This window comes from Centruroides sculpturatus, unplaced genomic scaffold (assembly GCF_000671375.1).
Source record: "Centruroides sculpturatus isolate CEXI.00-Female unplaced genomic scaffold, Cexi_2.0 scaffold1598, whole genome shotgun sequence".
NCBI lineage: Eukaryota > Metazoa > Arthropoda > Arachnida > Scorpiones > Buthidae > Centruroides > Centruroides sculpturatus.
The window spans coordinates 114,496-132,570 of NW_019385866.1; the positions used below are offsets into that span (position 1 = coordinate 114,496).

General features: G+C 34.0%; 2 protein-coding genes across 2 annotated transcripts; both read left to right on the forward strand.

Annotated features, from left to right (window-relative positions):
• The first annotated feature begins 1,544 nt into the window (after window positions 1–1,544).
• Window positions 1,545–12,593, forward strand: LOC111642618 (protein argonaute-2-like). The gene is made up of 4 exons (XM_023388989.1): window positions 1,545–1,945; window positions 6,126–6,254; window positions 6,583–6,741; window positions 8,724–12,593. Exons 1-4 carry the CDS (start codon window positions 1,900–1,902, stop codon window positions 11,573–11,575), a joined length of 3,186 nt encoding a protein of 1,061 aa, XP_023244757.1. The 5' UTR covers window positions 1,545–1,899; the 3' UTR covers window positions 11,576–12,593.
• Window positions 12,594–13,582: 989 nt separating this feature from the next.
• LOC111642622 lies at window positions 13,583–15,619 on the forward strand. The gene is made up of 2 exons (XM_023388992.1): window positions 13,583–13,702; window positions 13,953–15,619. The coding sequence occupies exons 1-2, from the start codon at window positions 13,585–13,587 to the stop codon at window positions 15,617–15,619; spliced, it is 1,785 nt and encodes a 594-aa protein (XP_023244760.1). The 5' UTR covers window positions 13,583–13,584.
• The last annotated feature ends 2,456 nt before the right edge of the window (window positions 15,620–18,075 follow it).

Sequence of the window (18,075 nt, forward strand, 5' to 3'; positions counted from 1 at the left end):
AGAAAAATTAAAGTTAAAATATTTTGTGAATAGCTTAAGACTTTTATTTATTCCATTATCCTGAAACCCTGGCTATAGAGAGGTTTCAAGGTCGCATGTCAGTGATAAAATACACGTTGCTCCACTCCTCCATGTTTATGGTCTCATCACACAATGAGGAAGGTTTTCCTTTGGAGTAAACTTTTCAGTAACATCCTAGAAGGGGAGGGCACGACCTGGGAAATTCACTTCGGGATGAGACCTGGTACTCCTTTAGGGTGTTCAACCTTCAAAACAAGAAAGTGCAATGGCCAGTCAATTAGTATCTGTTCCTTGCCCTTGTTTATAATTACTAGTATATACATGGCACCATTTCCATTCTTCAGCTAGGCTGGTCGACTTATCACGAAGAAGACCCTCCCATAATGAGCAGTCTTCTGACCGATCATATAGTGTGATGTGACCGGCATTAACAAATAAGCTGAGAGATCCAGGCAACTCAGACACACCGTGAAGAGCAGTTGAGAAAAACTCCACAGTTCTGTGGCCACGTGGCGTTTTTCCCGATGACTCTTCACGAATTCAACACCTAAATAGGGGCCAGTTTCCCATAAAAAGCCTCATCAAAGGAGGAATTCCGTTTGACAGGTGTGTTGCATTGCCTTATCCCATTAATCCTAGCAACATCCCGAAGTGAATTTTCCAGGTCGTGTCCTCCCCTTGTTAAAGAAATGTTAATGTTGCTCACAAAAATGACCTAACTTAGCTATATGTAAATAAACAATTGATATTGGTTTATATCTTTAAAAATACACACTTTTATTTATGTAAATTAGAATGGAAGGACAATTGGTTCAAAATTAATTTTTAATTCATCACCTGCTAAGCGATTATCTTTGCTTAACATTTTAATATTAACTCTACTGTATATTTATGCCAAGCAGACACTAAGAAAACAACTTAAAAGGTGAAAAATAAAGTTAGAAAGCAATTATTATCTATTCAAACTAAAATCTTCGATTGAAAAAATTAACTTTATTTCGTCAGTATTAACAAAGGTATTTATTTAGCCGGTTGTAAACACTATGATACTCATGAAAACGTTCACTAGTTATCAAGAAATGATTAGATAACTTCATTTATTCCTTACCTCATGAAATACAGTAGAGCGTCGATTATCCGAATCAATTGGGGACTCGGATTGTTCCGAAGACCGATTGTGTACGAAAAAATACATTAACCTATCCAGTGTTGAAATTTTTCTCCGTTGCGTGTCGCTTTGCGTTGAATTTTCGTCGATGTTAAGCCTAACGAAGACTATTGTATCGTTAGAAATTATTTTTTTATTTTGTACGAACAGAATAAATATATTGAAAAATATAAAAAATTATACTTCAAAAGTTAATTTAGTATCAAAAACGTAAAATATTTGAGTAGCCCAAGACATAGCCAAAGATTGCAGGGCCACAGCACTGGCGAAAATTTAAATTTGCCGAATGGAATTCTTTCGGATAATCGACGCTCTACTGTATTTCTGAGAAACTTGTATTAATATTTACTTTATCCTTATTGAAATTTTTCGCTTAATTCTCGTGAGTCATGCAAATTGCCTTTGTCGTGAAATCTCCTGAGTTTGGGCTCCTTGATGGCAAATAAGAACAATTTTTATAGGGAATTTTACACTATATAAACTAAAAAGTGCGATTAACAGAAGCTAAATGCATGTTTACAGCCAGCTTGTGTGCAGAAAAATCGAAATTTCTAAACATCAATTTAAAAGATAAAAAAATTAATTTATAGGTTTCGGTTTCGTTTTCCAAACCGAAACTGAAACTGAATAGGTATATATATGTGTACACAGCGCGAGAAATATAGATGAATGTGTCTGTGTAGACGTGAAATATACGATAAACTTCGAAAATGGATCCTAAGAGAAAGGACAGCGATCAAGCAGGTCAACGTAAAGGTAAATAATAATTATTATTTATAAGTGTTAACACAGCATCACCTGTGTATTTAGGATTAAAAAAGACGGATCAATTGATCAACTGTAAATGAGGTGATTATAATATTTTATATAAACGAGACATCATTTAATGCTTCGTTTTTGTATATTTCCTGTTGTAATTTTTCTCATTGAACTAGTAGTAAATTCGTATTACGTGGTGTCAACGCCATGTTGGAATATGGATCGCGAATACTTACGAAGTACATTATCTCTTTTTTTCTCCGTGTTTTGGTTTTAGTACTTTTAAAGATTGTTATGAGACGTAAGCCACTATTTTTTACATAATTTATTAAAGATATTGGCGGTAAAGTACGATTAAACTAGTTACGCTTTCCTCTTTACTATGGCGACGAAAAGATGGTAGAGTTTGCTTAAAGTGCATCATGAACTTTTATCTGTCTAACATTTATTGAAAATTATTTATCGTATACAACACGATGACAGTTATCTATTAGAAGAGAGTCAAAGAAAAAGACTTGATAACCAGTTTTGTTTGCACTTACTAACTGGAAGAATCCGTGATGCTGAGAGCCGAATCTGTTGGATGAGAGGCATGGCATAGAGATAAGACTGAATCATTTACTCGACCTAATGTTAACATTAACAAAGAAAAGTTTATTTTACGTGTTTGCCATCCGAGAGGAGTAGAAAAAGTGTACATGCTTATACAATAGTTGTGAGTCATGCCACCGTTTGGACACCTGACTATAGTATACATATGTTTAGTAAGGGTAGGGTGATAAGAATTCCACGAAACTTTTCACAAACAATATTCGATACAAACCCCCTTTTAGGGGAAGTTTCGTGGTTACATTTATTTTTATTTAATACAACGTTTATTTTACATTGATTCTATCTAAACAGGTTTTCAATTTAAGAGCGTTTAATGGTTTTGTCAAAAAATCTGCCGACATTTTTTCTGTTGGGATTTACGAATTTAATTAATAACATTACCTGACTTAACGTTTTCGTATACATAGGATAGTTTTTTGCTACGTGTTTGGGCTTGTAGTTAGAACTTCCGCTGTTGATTAGACTTATGGCAGCCTGATTACCGCTATAAATCGTCGTTGTTTTGTTAGAACCTTTCTGTTCTTATTCATTGAGGATCATTTTTTTAACCATGCCGATTCTCTCGTAGCCTCGGTTAATGCCGTCAATTTACTTTCGAATCTTCGTTTTAAACCACGCTCTTCCAGCCTGTTTTAAGCCGTAGATAGAACGATTTATTTTACATATTTTTGATTGGTGTCCTTTTATGAATCCCATCTGTTGTTCCATATACAGTCGACCCCCTATAACACGATAGATACGTTCCTGTTTTTATGAATCCAGCTTTTAGGAGTCCAGCCAATCACAGCCTGGCACGTATGCAGTTTACGGACTACGACTGTTTGAAAGGTTTCTTCCATAAAATTAATCGATTCTAGACTAATTGGACTCAACATTTCCAAAATACGTATAATTTTTTGCGAATAAATCATATAAACTATGCTATAAACAAAAAATTGTAGGATTACTTACCGAGAGTGCACCGTTCGACTACGCCGTTGCTAAGGCTTGTTTTCGTCGCGGAGATTGTCATCGAATGGCGCTTGCGTGCTTCCTGATAAATTATTTTTTTTGCGAAAAATTCGCTGAACTTTAGAGACATCATCAATATAAATATAATTTTTATGGACGTTAAATAATAAATGGTTTTTGGTAGGTCCGCTGCTCGTTTAAACTCAACGGTTTGTGCAATCCTGTTGCGACACGAGTCGGCGATGACGTTATAACGAATTATAGGAGTTTTTTTAGCATGTTTGTACGAATACTGTCGCAATTTTTTCGCCGTGATATAGGAATCTGTGTTATAAGGGGGTCGATTGTATATGCATTCATCCAAATTGCTGTGTAGATAGGCCGTTATAATGTCGTATTGGCTTATTTTCTAATTCTTTCGTGTTGCAATTACCAATAAGATTCTTATCGTTTCCAATTTCGTCACAGGCGTAAATGTTTCCTTGTAATTTATTCCTTATTTTTGGGAACATGCAAAGGCTACCAGTCAAGCCTTTTTCATATTTATAGATCCACTCTGATTCATTTTGTTTTTGTATACTCATTTTAACTTTATAACATTAGTGTTTGATTCTCGGTCAACTAGGTCCTATACTCTGTGTCCCATCAGTGATTGATATTCATTATTCATAGCTTTTCACCACGATTTATATTCTCGACAAGTGATCGCTTTTTTGAAGGTAGTTGGTGTGAAATCGTGTGTTAAATTTACTACATTTGTATCACTCCATTCGTCTGTATTAGAGAAATTTTCGTCGTCGTTAGGTCTGATTCCTTGTTGGATTCGCTCTCTGATTCAAACGAATCCTCACTTTGGGTATAGTTGGGTTATTTATTTGTGTGGCTTTCGTCGTTGTGCCTATCGTCATCCCTCATTCTTTCCGTATCTACGGATGTGGGATCGTTGTTTTCGTCCGTATCGCCTAAATCTATTTCTATCCAGGAATTTGTTTGTGTTTTTTCTATTAGTTTCCCCGTCCAGCAGTTCACTTCCCCACGATATTTGGTGAACTGAATGTCCCTGGTACAGTACCTTCACCTTATTTGTTTTTGGGTCATATATTTTGTAGGCTCGTCTAATCCTCGATTATTCTACAAATATAACTGTAGAAATTTCTTGATACTTTTTGGCTATACAGTACTCGTCTACGATCATCATCATGTATCTGTCGCCTGTGAGCGATTCGACAGGCTTCGGTCCTACGAGATCTATATGGATGTTTCGTCATATTACTTTTAGTTTTTTAGGAGGGTTTTCTAGTGTGTTTGTCAGACTTGTATTCAGTGGTGATATTCGAAATATTTAACAAAGGGTTCGCTAACAGAAAATTTTTCCTTAACAATTTTTTTTGTTCAAATGGTGCATCGGAAGGATCTAGTTTAGTAGTGTTACAGAGTATAATACGTATATTTTAATATATTTTTAAAAGAATCAAAACCATTGAGAAATGTCACATGTGTTTAACAAGGTTCGGAAAAGTTTGAAAATGTTAACAACGGGTTCGGCCAAACCTGTGCGAACCCGCTGAATATCACCACTGCTTGTATTCATATTTCGCATTGGATCATTTTTGTATTCTTGTAGTCGAGTCCTCTAAGCAAGTTTTGTCTTTTCGTTATGTCGAGGTATGTTTCATTTACGTGTTCCAGTTTTCTATGCCATAGAAGATTTTTTTTCCTCTTTCCAGCTCATTAGTGGTGACTTGTTTAGCGGAATTTTGTTCATCAGCCTCTAAAATAAAAAAGCCATTATTTGTGTTGTTTTGGCTATTTTTCTCTTTGTATCTAACCGACCTTCGTTCTAGGTTTTCCCAAACATCGCGTCTAACGTTTAGATTCAAAATTGGACTAACTTCGTGTTCTTCCATTGTGCATGTGGTGATTTCAAGAGCTTCGTTGCTTTTCCTTAGCCACATGCCATAGGTTGCTTTGTCTTCGGGTGTGACTGTTCTCCAGGAATTTCTGACCTGGGTGTTTCGAGTACGTTCATCAGATCTTGACCTTCTAACAGATTCTTTATTATATATTTCCATATTAGGTAGTTCGATCCATTTAACTTTGCTATTGAGCTCAGTCCTTTAGCTTTCTCGGCTATCTTTCTTTTGTTCTTTCAGTACCTTTGTTTGAGAACCTTAGGCTACTCGAAAACTTATGAGATCACTTGGGAGACTTATTCTTTAAACGTTTTCTGGGCGCATAACCGATTTTTGGATGAGAGAGATGGCATAGAGATAAGCATATGAATGATTTAGTCAACCCAATGTTAAGATTAACAAAAAATTTATTGTACGTCTTAGCCATCCGAGAGCAGTATAATAAGCGTACAAGCTTTTACAATAACGAGTTACGTCATCCTTTGGACATCTGACTAAAGTACACCTACGTTTAGTATAGATAGGGTAATAAGAATTTCCCAAAACTCGCCACAAACAACATTCGCTACACCATTTCAAATAAGTAAAATATTGGAATTATTTGAAACGGCGATATTTTAAAATTTTACATTAATATTTCTAATAGAAAAGAAAATAAAGAGTTTATGATTGTTTTAAAAACTATTATTTTTATGCAATAGTTAGAGGCCGTGGTCGAGGTCACAAACCTCATCCTGCCATACCTGTTGGAGGGATACAAGAATCACAACCATCAGGAACAGAAGATAGAAGACCAGTGACGAGTGAAGCAACAACAAAAATTGTACCTGGTGAGTGTGCCAAAATTACAAATCCCGTCACAATACATCACAGTGGTGCCTCGTACTTCGAATTTAATTCATTCCAGGAAACCGTTAGAAATCGGAATCAATTTTCCCATTATAAATAATGGAAAGTCAATTAATCCATTCTCACACAATTAACAATACCCATTTCGATAGACTTAAAAACAAAATCAAGTCGAAATGTCTTTGGATAAAATGCCCTTTGGGCTTAAAAGATACTTTGTAGAAGAATAAGAATGTTCAGATTATTCTCCAAATCATAATATTCAATATTTTAAATACGTCTGATACAAATATATATTTTTTATAATAGGTAGAGGTCGTGGTCGAGGTCACAAGCGTCATCCTGCCTTACCAGTTATAGGGTTACAAGAATCAACATCAACAGAATATGAAAAATTAACGATAAAAGAAGCAGCAGAAACTGCTTCTGGTGAAAGTATACAAAGACGATCTCTCACTTTAAACACAGGTTGGTTATTGGTTATACACAGATTTTTTTTTATAATACAGTAGAGCGTCGTTTATCCGAATCAACTGGGGACTGAGGTTGTTCGGATAACCGATTATGTATGAAAAAATATATTAACCTATCCCATGTTGAAATTTTTCTCCGTTGCGTGTCGCTTCGCGTTGAATTTTCGTCGTAGTTAATTAATTAAGTCTAACGTAAACTTTTTAAAATAATAATCGTGGCTATTGTATCGTTAAAAATTATTTCTTTATTTTTTACGAACAAAATAAATATATTGAAAAATATAAAAACAAAAAAAAATTATACTTTAGAAGTTATCTAGTGTGAATACGGGGGAGTAAGGCTCCCGTTCAATTGTCAGGATGATATGTCAGGCGAGTGTAAAGAGAGTTGATTGGGGTCGACGATAAGGTGAAAGGCGAGATCGAGTAAAGGAGTCTACCATTTTTTTAACAAATATAAAATAACAATTTATTAAGAATAGGCAAAATGACAAAAACTACACAAAGCTCTATATTGACCTAAAGTTTCTATACAGACAGAGAGTTTCTATACGACAGAGAGAGTTTCACAGTGCTTTGATACCTCTTATAGCCGTCCACTTTGACGATTCTGAACGTGGATGCCTTTAAAATATCGATTCAAGGAATAATCCACAAATACGGCACAAATTATATAAAATCGCGACTTAAGCGCTCATTTAATTCGAGGTTCATCAGGGATCGGAATTCGGCTGGTTCGGAAGATCGGCGCGATGTTGTTAATCCTGCGTTCGGTAATAGACTCCCCTGAGAGGGGGTAAGAACGGCCTTTTATCCGTTTTAGTGGGGAATTTCCACCACGTGATCGGATGTACATAGGTTAGGGGTTATAGGTGTTCCTAGGATGTACAACAAATGACGACATTTGGATGCTAACTGTCAACCTTTTTGCAATATGAGATGCAAGTTCTGCAGAAAACAATAGATGTTGCTACTTAAGATCGGAAAGTTTACACAATCCCGGCTAAAAAGCGTTTTTTTCTACCAGGGCGTTACATAAACGAAAATTTACTTAATTAACAATTTTGTTAATAAAAGAGCGATATTTCCGTCACCAAAATTCCGGATCTCACACTAGTATCAAAAACGTTCGATTCAGCATGACACACAGCCCTCAGAAAAACACCAAACAAAAGTGACAGTGCTGCCAGCTAAAACATACACAAACATAAAAAATATTGGAGTAGCCCAAGATATAGCCAAAGATCGCAGCGCCACAGCACTAGCGAAAATTTAAATTTGCCGACTGGAATTCTTTCGGATAACCGAATTTTGGATAAACGACGCTCTACTGTAATAATATATTTAAAAATATATATGCAGGGTGTCCTAAGTCAATGTTGGCATTTCTCAGTCGACAGTCATAAAAGTTTGGGAATACCTTAACGAGATGATGGGAATTTTTCACAGAAAAAGTTTGTTCGAAAAACACCATTACATGGTGCGTTTTGAACTGAAATAACGTTCATTTCAAAACGCACCCTGTACGTTGGCCTGCAAGATCTCCAGACTTGCATCTATGCAATTTTTGGCTCTACAGTTATCTCAAAGACTTGGTCTACCATTATCCCATAACATCTATGTCATACCTTAAAGACAGAATAGCACGCCATTTTCGTAACACTCCAAGGCATACACTGCACGCAACCGTTGGACATGTTGTTTTACGCTTTCACACGGTACAAGACAATGGTGGTGATCATGCTTTGTTCACATTAGATAGATAACTTGTGTAGCTGATTATTGTGTTACGTATAAAACTATAATACGGCCTCTAGTAGATGTTTTTCGAAGTTAATTTTTTTATGCTGAAAAAATTTCCATCATCTCATTAAGGAATGCCCAAACTTTCATGATTTTCTAATACTCTAGCCAGCTGAGAGATGTCAAGTCAAATTTGGACACTGTATTAACATTTAATGAAATTTACAATTTCAGAAAATGTCATTCATTCTTCAGTCACCCATGAGGATAGAAAAGAAACTTCAGTCAGAGCTCTTCGTTCGGTATTTCAAGAAGAACACGCTGTTGATTTCCTGTCTACTGCAATGAAAAGACTGGGTCTTGAACTAACTTTTAATGGTTCTACAAGATATAATTATGCTAAACGGCCGGGGGTTGGCATTAAGGGTAAAAAGATAAATTTATTTGCAAATTATTTTCCAATAGATATACCACAAGGAGAATTATTTCATTACGACGTTCAGATTGAGAAAGTTGTACCCGAAACAAGAAAAGAGGATAATAGTGAGGAAAAGGTTGTATCAGTAAGGAAAAACGAGAGTATTAATGAAGGCAAGCCTGTCCATAAAAAGTATAGATGCCAAAACACTAAAATAAATAGAAACGTTATAGAAAAACTGATTAGGGATGAGGCTATGTTTAGAAATAGACGACCGGCTTTTGACGGTCGAAAAAACTTGTACACTCGAAATCCGTTACCTATAAAAGACACGAAAGTATTTACTGTAAAGATTGCAGACGATTTCAATCCCAAAATAGAGGTAAGTTACGAAATAAAAATAAAACCTGCAGAGAGTAAAGATACAGCGGAAAGATCAGCCAAAAATTCAATTAGTTTGAAACCATTACATGAAGTGTTAGCTGGTAACAGAAGTGACATAACAGAAAGTATTATTATGGGAATGATGGCCATAGAAACTATACTAAGACACGGTCCTGCTCTGCGTTTAATACCTGTTGGAAGATCCTTTTTTGTAAAGCCTCAAATGGGGGAGATTCATCCGTTGGGTGAAGGAATGGAAATTTGGTTTGGCTATCATCAAAGCATTCATCTAAGCAAATGGAAACCCATGCTGAACATAGATAAATCGGCAACGACGTTCTATAAAAGTTGTTCCGTTCTTAACTTTATGTTTGAGACATTATTCCCAGATATTAGAAACGTTGAATCCTTTGCAAGACAATTGAGAGGACTCACTGATGTTGAAAGGAAAATTTTAAGAAAGAAAATGAAGGATATGAAAATTGTTGTAACTCATTTGGGTTATCCCCGAAAGTACAGAGTTCGAGACATCACAAGGGACAATGCTAACAACATTATTTTTATGAGAAAGATTAATAATACGGAAGCTCCTTGCTCGGTATCAGAATATTTTTGTTCTGAATATGGAAGCCTAAAATATCCTAACTTACCTTGTTTGAATGTGGGAAGAAAAGAAAAAGATGTCTTCCTTCCGATCGAAGTGTGCAATATTGTGGAAGGTCAACACTGTAACGAAAAATTATCCAAGAATCAAACTTCAGATATGATTCGATACATGGCACGTCCTCCCGCGGAAAGATTTAATGATATTAGAAAATCAGTGAATGACATGATGCGAGATTTTCAACCATTTTCAACAGAATTTCACATCAATGTAAGCCTTAACATGTTAAAGTGTACGGGCAGAGTGCTAGATCCTCCAAATATAATGTATGACAAAAGTCAGAACATTACACCTTTCAACGGAAGTCGGGCTATGAAATATAAGAAATTTCATACAGGAGTAAAAATTGAGAAATGGATGCTACTAAGTTTTTCTACCGAACCATCCTGCAACCAAAATACTTTAAATAATTTTGTGAGATTGCTAATGAACGGTGGAAGAAGTGTAGGAGTAGATTTTGAACAACCTCTTGCTGTAAGACGTTTCACTTGTGATAACCCAGGAAATATAATTAGGAAAGCTAAAGAGAAGGAACCCGAATTGCAATTAGCAATAATAGTATTACCAGCAGAAGATATCTATTCTGAAGTAAAAACAGTTGCAGAAACAGAACTGGGACTTATGACACAATGTGTAAGAGATGTAAACACCACAGGAAAAAAGTGTAACGCCCAGTTAATAAATAATCTGTGTCAAAAAATTAATGCTAAAATGGGTGGCATTAACAACTCCTTATCTAGAGAGGACAAACCTGCAATTTTTAACAAACCTGTCATGATTGTAGGTATCGATTGTAATCATCCTGCTCCTAGTAGCGAAGTAAAATACTCGATCGCAGCAGTAGTAGGAAGTCTCGATTCACATCCTAGTAAATACAAAGCTTCCATTCGTGTTCAGCACAAAAAGCAGAAAATAGATGGACAAGATTATGGTCAAGACATCGTAATTGAACTGAAGGTCATGATGAAAGAAGTTTTGCTGGCATTTTTCAATAAAACCAACGGAAAAAAACCAGAAAAAATTATTGTCTTTAGAGACGGCGTTAGCGAAGGCGAATTTCAGAAAGTGATGGATTACGAACTAAGAGAAATTAGAAAGGCGTGTGAAGAAATGGCACCTGGTGAGACCTACCGACCCCCCATCACTTTCATCATAACGGGAAAACGTCATCACACGCGTTTTCTTCCCGAAAATCCGAGAGACGGTGTGGTCAGACCGGAAAACGTTCTTCCTGGTACTACAGTGGATACGGATGTTGTACATCCCGTGTTTTACGATTTCTTCTTATGCAGTCATTTTAGCATACAGGGTACCAGTAGACCCGCTCATTATACTGTTCTATGGGACGATAACGATTTCACGGCAGACGAGCTACAAGTATTAACATTCTACCTGTGCCATAATTATGCCAGATGCACCAGGAGCATATCTATACCTTGTCCGGTTATGTACGCCGATCTGGTAGCATACAGAGCGAAGCAATATCTCACTAACAAAACAGAAGGTACGTCTAGTTCTGGTAGTGGAGCGTCAGAACGTGAAGAAATTATTATTGAAGAATGTGTTAAAGAAGCCATAAAAGTAGTTGATAAAATAGAAAATAGAATGTATTTCGTATAATTCCTGATAAAAAAATTTGGTATTTTATGATGATAAATGGAATTACTAAATTATCACATTAATTACAGAATATGGATTGAGCTAAAATTATGGCTTTACACTTAAGTGATTCCAATGGCTTGGGCTCTATTAAAATACCACAGCATTTTCCAAAGTATTAATGAACTAGCAGATAAGCCTAGTATTGCTGGGGCAAAAAGTATTGATAGCGAAGATGATGGAAATAAATATTACTCATTTAAAATTACTTATTACAACAATTTCTGAAGTTTAAAAACACCACTGATGTAATGGTTTCCCTTTAATACATCATAATAGTTAATAAATCTTGTTTGAAATAAGTGCAGTGCATCTTATACTGTTATTTCGTTAACATCGGTTAGTATTTTTACAATATGATGTAACGAATTAAAAACATGTTACTTTATTTCAATATTTCTGTACATGAAATTTCATTTTAATGATTTAAAATAAACTTGTCAGCTTTAATTAATTGAGTAAAATAGGAACATTACTTTTACGTACACAAAAACAAATTACTCAGCAAACACAAATATATATATTTTACTTTCCCGGCTGTTATAACGGAGAAAAAGTTGACTATTCAGTTGACACTGTAAAAGATAGAACCTGCAACACGAAATCCCAAGTTGGGATCGGATCTTCGATAACTCAAGAAGCGGTTTTGTAGCTGTGTTGCATTATAAATTTCACTGAGTTAGAAGCGTAATCACTGCTACTGTATTGTTATTTTATTATAGAGTAACTATGTTATTAAGTGGTGTAACATATGCAAACTGAGATACATCTCAACTGATGTATTATGTCAATACAGTAGAAATACACTAATTGTAGTAACCCAAGTCGTGACTCGATTGTGTCTTTAAATAATTGTAAATATTTGTAACGCTAGCCATTTCTTTATCTTGTAATTTTATTGTTGTTTTAATAAACGCCGATGAAAGCGCTCTGTGGTATGTCCCATGGCTTCTTTTCAAACTTTCCTATCTTCCTTTGTATCTTCCACACCTCGTTTCACATGCTTTCTTTTTTCCGTTTCTTATAAGGCGAATTCTGTGTGCGAAACAGACAACTCTTTCTAAACTTTCTCTTTATTTCTTTGTTATTTAACGATTTATATGGAGATTCTAGCTTTACGTGCTCTTTTTACGATAGACATGTAATGATCGCTATGCAACCGAAGAGCCGGCCTTAGACTGTAGAAACGTGCGCGAGGAGAAAGAATGCCTTCTGGGTGGACTTTTATGGGAAACTGGCCCCTATTCAGGCTTCATTGAAATGGAAAAAACGCGGAAACCTGCATGCTGCCAGCCCGTCCGACCGAACTCCCAGTGTACAAGGTCTAGTCCACTCAAGTCTGGGGACGAAGACCGCTCGGCCACTCGTTGGCCTTTCTAATCTTTATTAATCGGTCGGGAATCTTTGTCGTCAGTCTCGATAATCGAATGAGTGTGTATTGAAATTACAAAAGAAGTAGAACGGATGCAAATACACGTAAATTTCGACACTACCTCTACCTCAAAGGGTGAGGACACATAATATGATTTACAGAGACATTTAAAAATGTGATAAATATCACTTTCTATAACAGTTTTTACAATCGTCAGTCATCATTAAAAATATCACTTTCGCGAATTTCGTTTAGTGATTTTAAGAACGTTCTCACTATGCAAGTGTGCTACAGAAGTATGCGTAATTCTTAACCAATTACAATCAAATTTTTACGTATGACACATGAATTATATTCTGCCAATCATACAAGTCTAACACTGCACTCAGTAAATCGAAAGTGCTCAATCATTTGTCTGTCGCTAAGTCTGCCAATTATTTATTTCGAGCTAAATACATGCTAATATATGTGACTGGTTTTACGTTAGTTTTATAAATGTAATTTCTTTATATCAATAAAAATAATGAAACATCTAAAAATCCAACAATACATTTATAATAAACAGATACGTTGATGTTATAATAATAAATTTTAAACAATGAATTCATCTATTTTCGCCGCCATGTTTGGAATTCTGGATTTACAAGGCGTATTTGAATATGTTTGCTATGTTGTCACATGTTTTCTGTATCTTCTCTTTCTCCTGAACATGATGGGTAAGAACTATTTGGCATATATCTGACATTAATATTTAATTTGACGACTTGATAATCTAGCGGTTAAGGGGTAGAGTACTCCTCTCTCGGTGTGAAAATTGTATTTGGAGGGGTGGAAATTTCTAAGTACATTTTGTGGGTGGCCCGTTTCTCGTCGCATATTGTGAGCCTGGCCGTAAAAATTCTTTTGAGTTCACAGGAAGAACGAATTTAAAACAATTTAATATTTACTCATTTATTTTAATTACAGTTATAGCCAGAAGGGCAGACGAGAAGGAACGTCAGAATCCTGCACGTAACATTAATTTTAAGGCAGAAAAAAGATCATGGAAGCATAAATCAGCGACATTCAAGGCAGAATTGGAAGGAAAGAACAAAATACATGCATTTGTAATTCAGCGATGGCATTTGCGATGTGTGTATAGAGAGCGAATAATGGAACGTGTTTGTAGTGTTATAATTCAGAAGTGGTTCAGAACAACTGTAAATTTTAATAACTTATACAATTACTGCATAATGAAAAAAACAAATAGAATGTTCTTTAAAGGGAATGTCTGTTGCCTAACTTCGACTTCACGGATTGAAAATAATGGTAATAGAAGCAAGTACATGCGAAGAAAGAATCAAATGTACGATGTTAATAATGATAAATCAAAAAATTTATTTCGAAATAGAAACATGGAGTGTAATGAGGATTCAGAACTTATGATGCCCATTATCTGTAGCAAACATGACTCGAAAGATTATCCTGTTTATACCACAATTCCTTTTGATATATTTATAAACAGATATTTAGTAGAAATTACTAATATACAATTTTGGTATCGCAAAATGAGTCTTTTCGAGCATTTACACCAGCTAAAAGATATAAAAGTCCATCTGTTTAAGACCGACATGACCCTATTTAAAACACTCTCTCGTATTATCAACTATCTAATTGAATTAAAGAAGAGAAATTCTAAATTTCAGACAGTTGAAGGGATAAATATTTTATATTGTTACTTAGTAGAAAAATATATTATCATGGGCATTTGTAAAGTAAAAAGATGGTACTTAAGACATTTATTTAAAAAATCAATTCCTTCATTTTCGAAGCTTCAGAATAATCTTCTGACAATAGAAAAATGGTATACAAGTCAAGTTTTCCTTTATTTAATAGCTAAGAAAGAAGCGTCACGGCAAATAGAAATGTGGTATAAATTCAAATTTATACGTATGCCCAACCAAACTCCTATTAAAATATATGCTAATCGCTCTTATAAACTCAATACAATATTCGTCCAATGTATAAGAATTTCAATAATGATAATTTCTATGAAACAATTTCCTATTGTAGAACGAAGAGACTACAAAATAAGAAAATATTTCAAATTTTTAATAGAATGTAAAGCTGTGTGTATTTTACAGAAGTGGACAAAAATAAACAATGCAAGAAACTTTATATATGATTACATTTTAAAAATTACTGAGCAAAGAATTAATCGTATTTGTAAATGGTATCGAGAGTTGTCTGGACGTAGAATAGTTATAACAAACGTTTTAACAATACAAAGCTGGTGTAGAATGATAATTAGAAGGCACGAAACAGTGAAAACATTACAACTAATGATATCCCAAAATAGAGATGATTGTACATACGAAATCGATAAGGATTTTCGTGAATTAAACTCATACCTGCTGGAACTGAAAAAAAGTCTAATCGGATTATACGAATTTCAAAGCTCTTTTCCATCTTTTATGAATTATTGTGAAGATTTTAAACAGACAAAAAATGAAGATTTCTCACAATTTCAATGCAGTTTCATACAGATGAAAAAATTCTTGTTATTATTATGTAAAAGCCCTGAAAACAACAAGAATCCTTTCCAAATATTAGACCATTCTGTAAAGAATATCAACAATGTAAAATCCATATAAAAGTTTATTTTTGAATAATTTATCAAAATTTTTGAAAATTCTTTTACGCTTGTAATAGAGTTATAAACAATAAACAAAATTTTCAATTTATTCTGTAAAATTTGTTTAATTTCTGACGATAAAAGTATAAATTGATTATGTATTTACTGAATTTCATTCCTTTAGGCTTACTGAAACCTGAAAAATCTGTTTGATTTAATTAACACCCCATTAACGATCTAAGATGAGTTTGCAAACGTGTGTGCTTCAGTCAGGAATAAAGTAATGCCTGTACAATTGTATCAATTACTATTAACGAACAAAATCTAGTTTCGGATTTTAACGAATTCCAGTCTTTTCCAACAGAAATCTCTCCCTCAATATAATAATTTTACATTAATTACAATAAGAAAACGCTAGAATCTATTTTAATTTACACACCACACACAGTGTGAAGTGTATTGTGTAAATATATACAGCTGTATTTAATGATTTCAGCTGTGAATTTTTTGTTTTTATATTAATTAAATAGATTTAACTGGATGTATATATTTTTGTGTTCTAATACTATTTCCCCGGCTGTTATGACAAGAGAAAGTAATAGAAACGTATAAAATTTGAACCTCAGATTTTTTGGGAAACTTCAGCAAATTACAAATCATAAAAAATTTTAGTAGCATTCAACAATTTGAATTTTAATTACATTATAAACGTGTGATAAAAGTAATGTTTATACAATTATTTATACAAATTTACAATTATAAGAGAATTTCTAATATTATACAAGAAAATTTTCTGAAATTCTTCAATGAAATGGTAAGAAAGAATGTGAAGAAATCGATTTCTGTTGATTTTTGTGTGTTTGTTCAAAGCATTTCTGAAAAAAAATATATTAAAATAAGAATAAATAAATCAAACAGTTTAAAAATTAAATAATTTAAATTGTAGAATTACGTACAAAAGATAAATTATCTTATGATTTAAATTATATAAACAAATTTTATGTACAAGTCGACTTCCCTATAACACTGTTGATTTTCCCGTTTTATATGAATTCCATGTTGTACGAGTCACTTAGATTTTACAAATACGTGTGCGGGGCTGTGAACGGTTAACGTATTTGTAAAATCCAAGTGACTGGTACAACATGGAATTCATATAAAACGGAAAAATCAACAGTGTCATTACCACTCAACTAGGTGCACAGGTAGACACTATGCTTTTTTCATAGCTTTTTATTCTGCAATATTCTGCATTCGCCCCTCATCTGTCAGCTTTAACATTTAGACATTTGTTTACTGGTGTTAACCACTGATCTATACTTGTACATGTTACACAAACGTTCGTAAAATTACTATTATAATAAGTTTTTAACGTGAACTACGGATGTTTTTATCTTATCCTGTAACCTAGGAATGAGGAGCAAATGCCCGAAACGTATCGGGTTGTAAGATATTGCAGAATAAAGAGCGATGTTAAAAAGCCTAGGGCCTATCCGTGCACCTAATTGAGTGGTAAAATTACTCCTCAAATTACTTTCGCAATTACGCAATAATTAGTTTATTATACATGAATCGAACGTGGTAATACTTACATTGATAGTGGGATAAGTTTTCGGATCGTCGAAACTCAAAGTGTACAGAGCAGAACCGTAACATTTGACAAATTTCCCGTATTCCTATTAATTAACATAAATTTTACTGAGTTAGGAAATTAATAATAATTAATCTAACGTTAAAAAGTTTAGAAGAATTACATGAGGTGATGTCTGTCTGATTTTACAAAGGTAATCATCAATCTCGCGGTGTGTTTGAAAAAATTTCAGCTGTTGAATACAGTTTTTAGTGAATTCAAGAACCTAAATAAAGAATAACAATACACTATTATTAGAAAGATTTACTTTAAAATAAAATGTTTTTTAAACTTTAAAAGCTTACCAGGTCTGCCCTATTTTCAATAATACAAAATCGAAAGTTAGCTTTCGTCTCGTCGCTCAAAGCTAATGTAGAAGAGCAAAAAACATGGAAATAATAATTAAAGACGTACCAGATTTTTATAAGCTTACACAGAACATTATGGAAATAAATACAGTAGAGCGTCGATTATCCGAATCAATTGGAGACTGGGATTGTTCGGAAGATCGATATTTCGGATAACCAATTATATAAGAAAAAATATATTAATTTATCCCATCTTGACATTTTTCTCCGTTGCGTGTCGCTTCGCGTTGAATTTTCGTCGATGTTAAGCCTAACTCAAGACTATTGTATCGTTAAAAATTATTTTTTTATTTTTAATATAATATGATATAATATAACATTTTTTAATTTTTAATATAAAAACAATAAAAAATTATACTTCAGAAGTTAAGTTAGTATCAAAAACGTAAAATATTTGAGTAGCCCAAGACATAGCCAAAGATTGCAGCGCCACAGCACTGGCGAAAATTTAAATTTGCCGACTGGAATTCTTTCGGA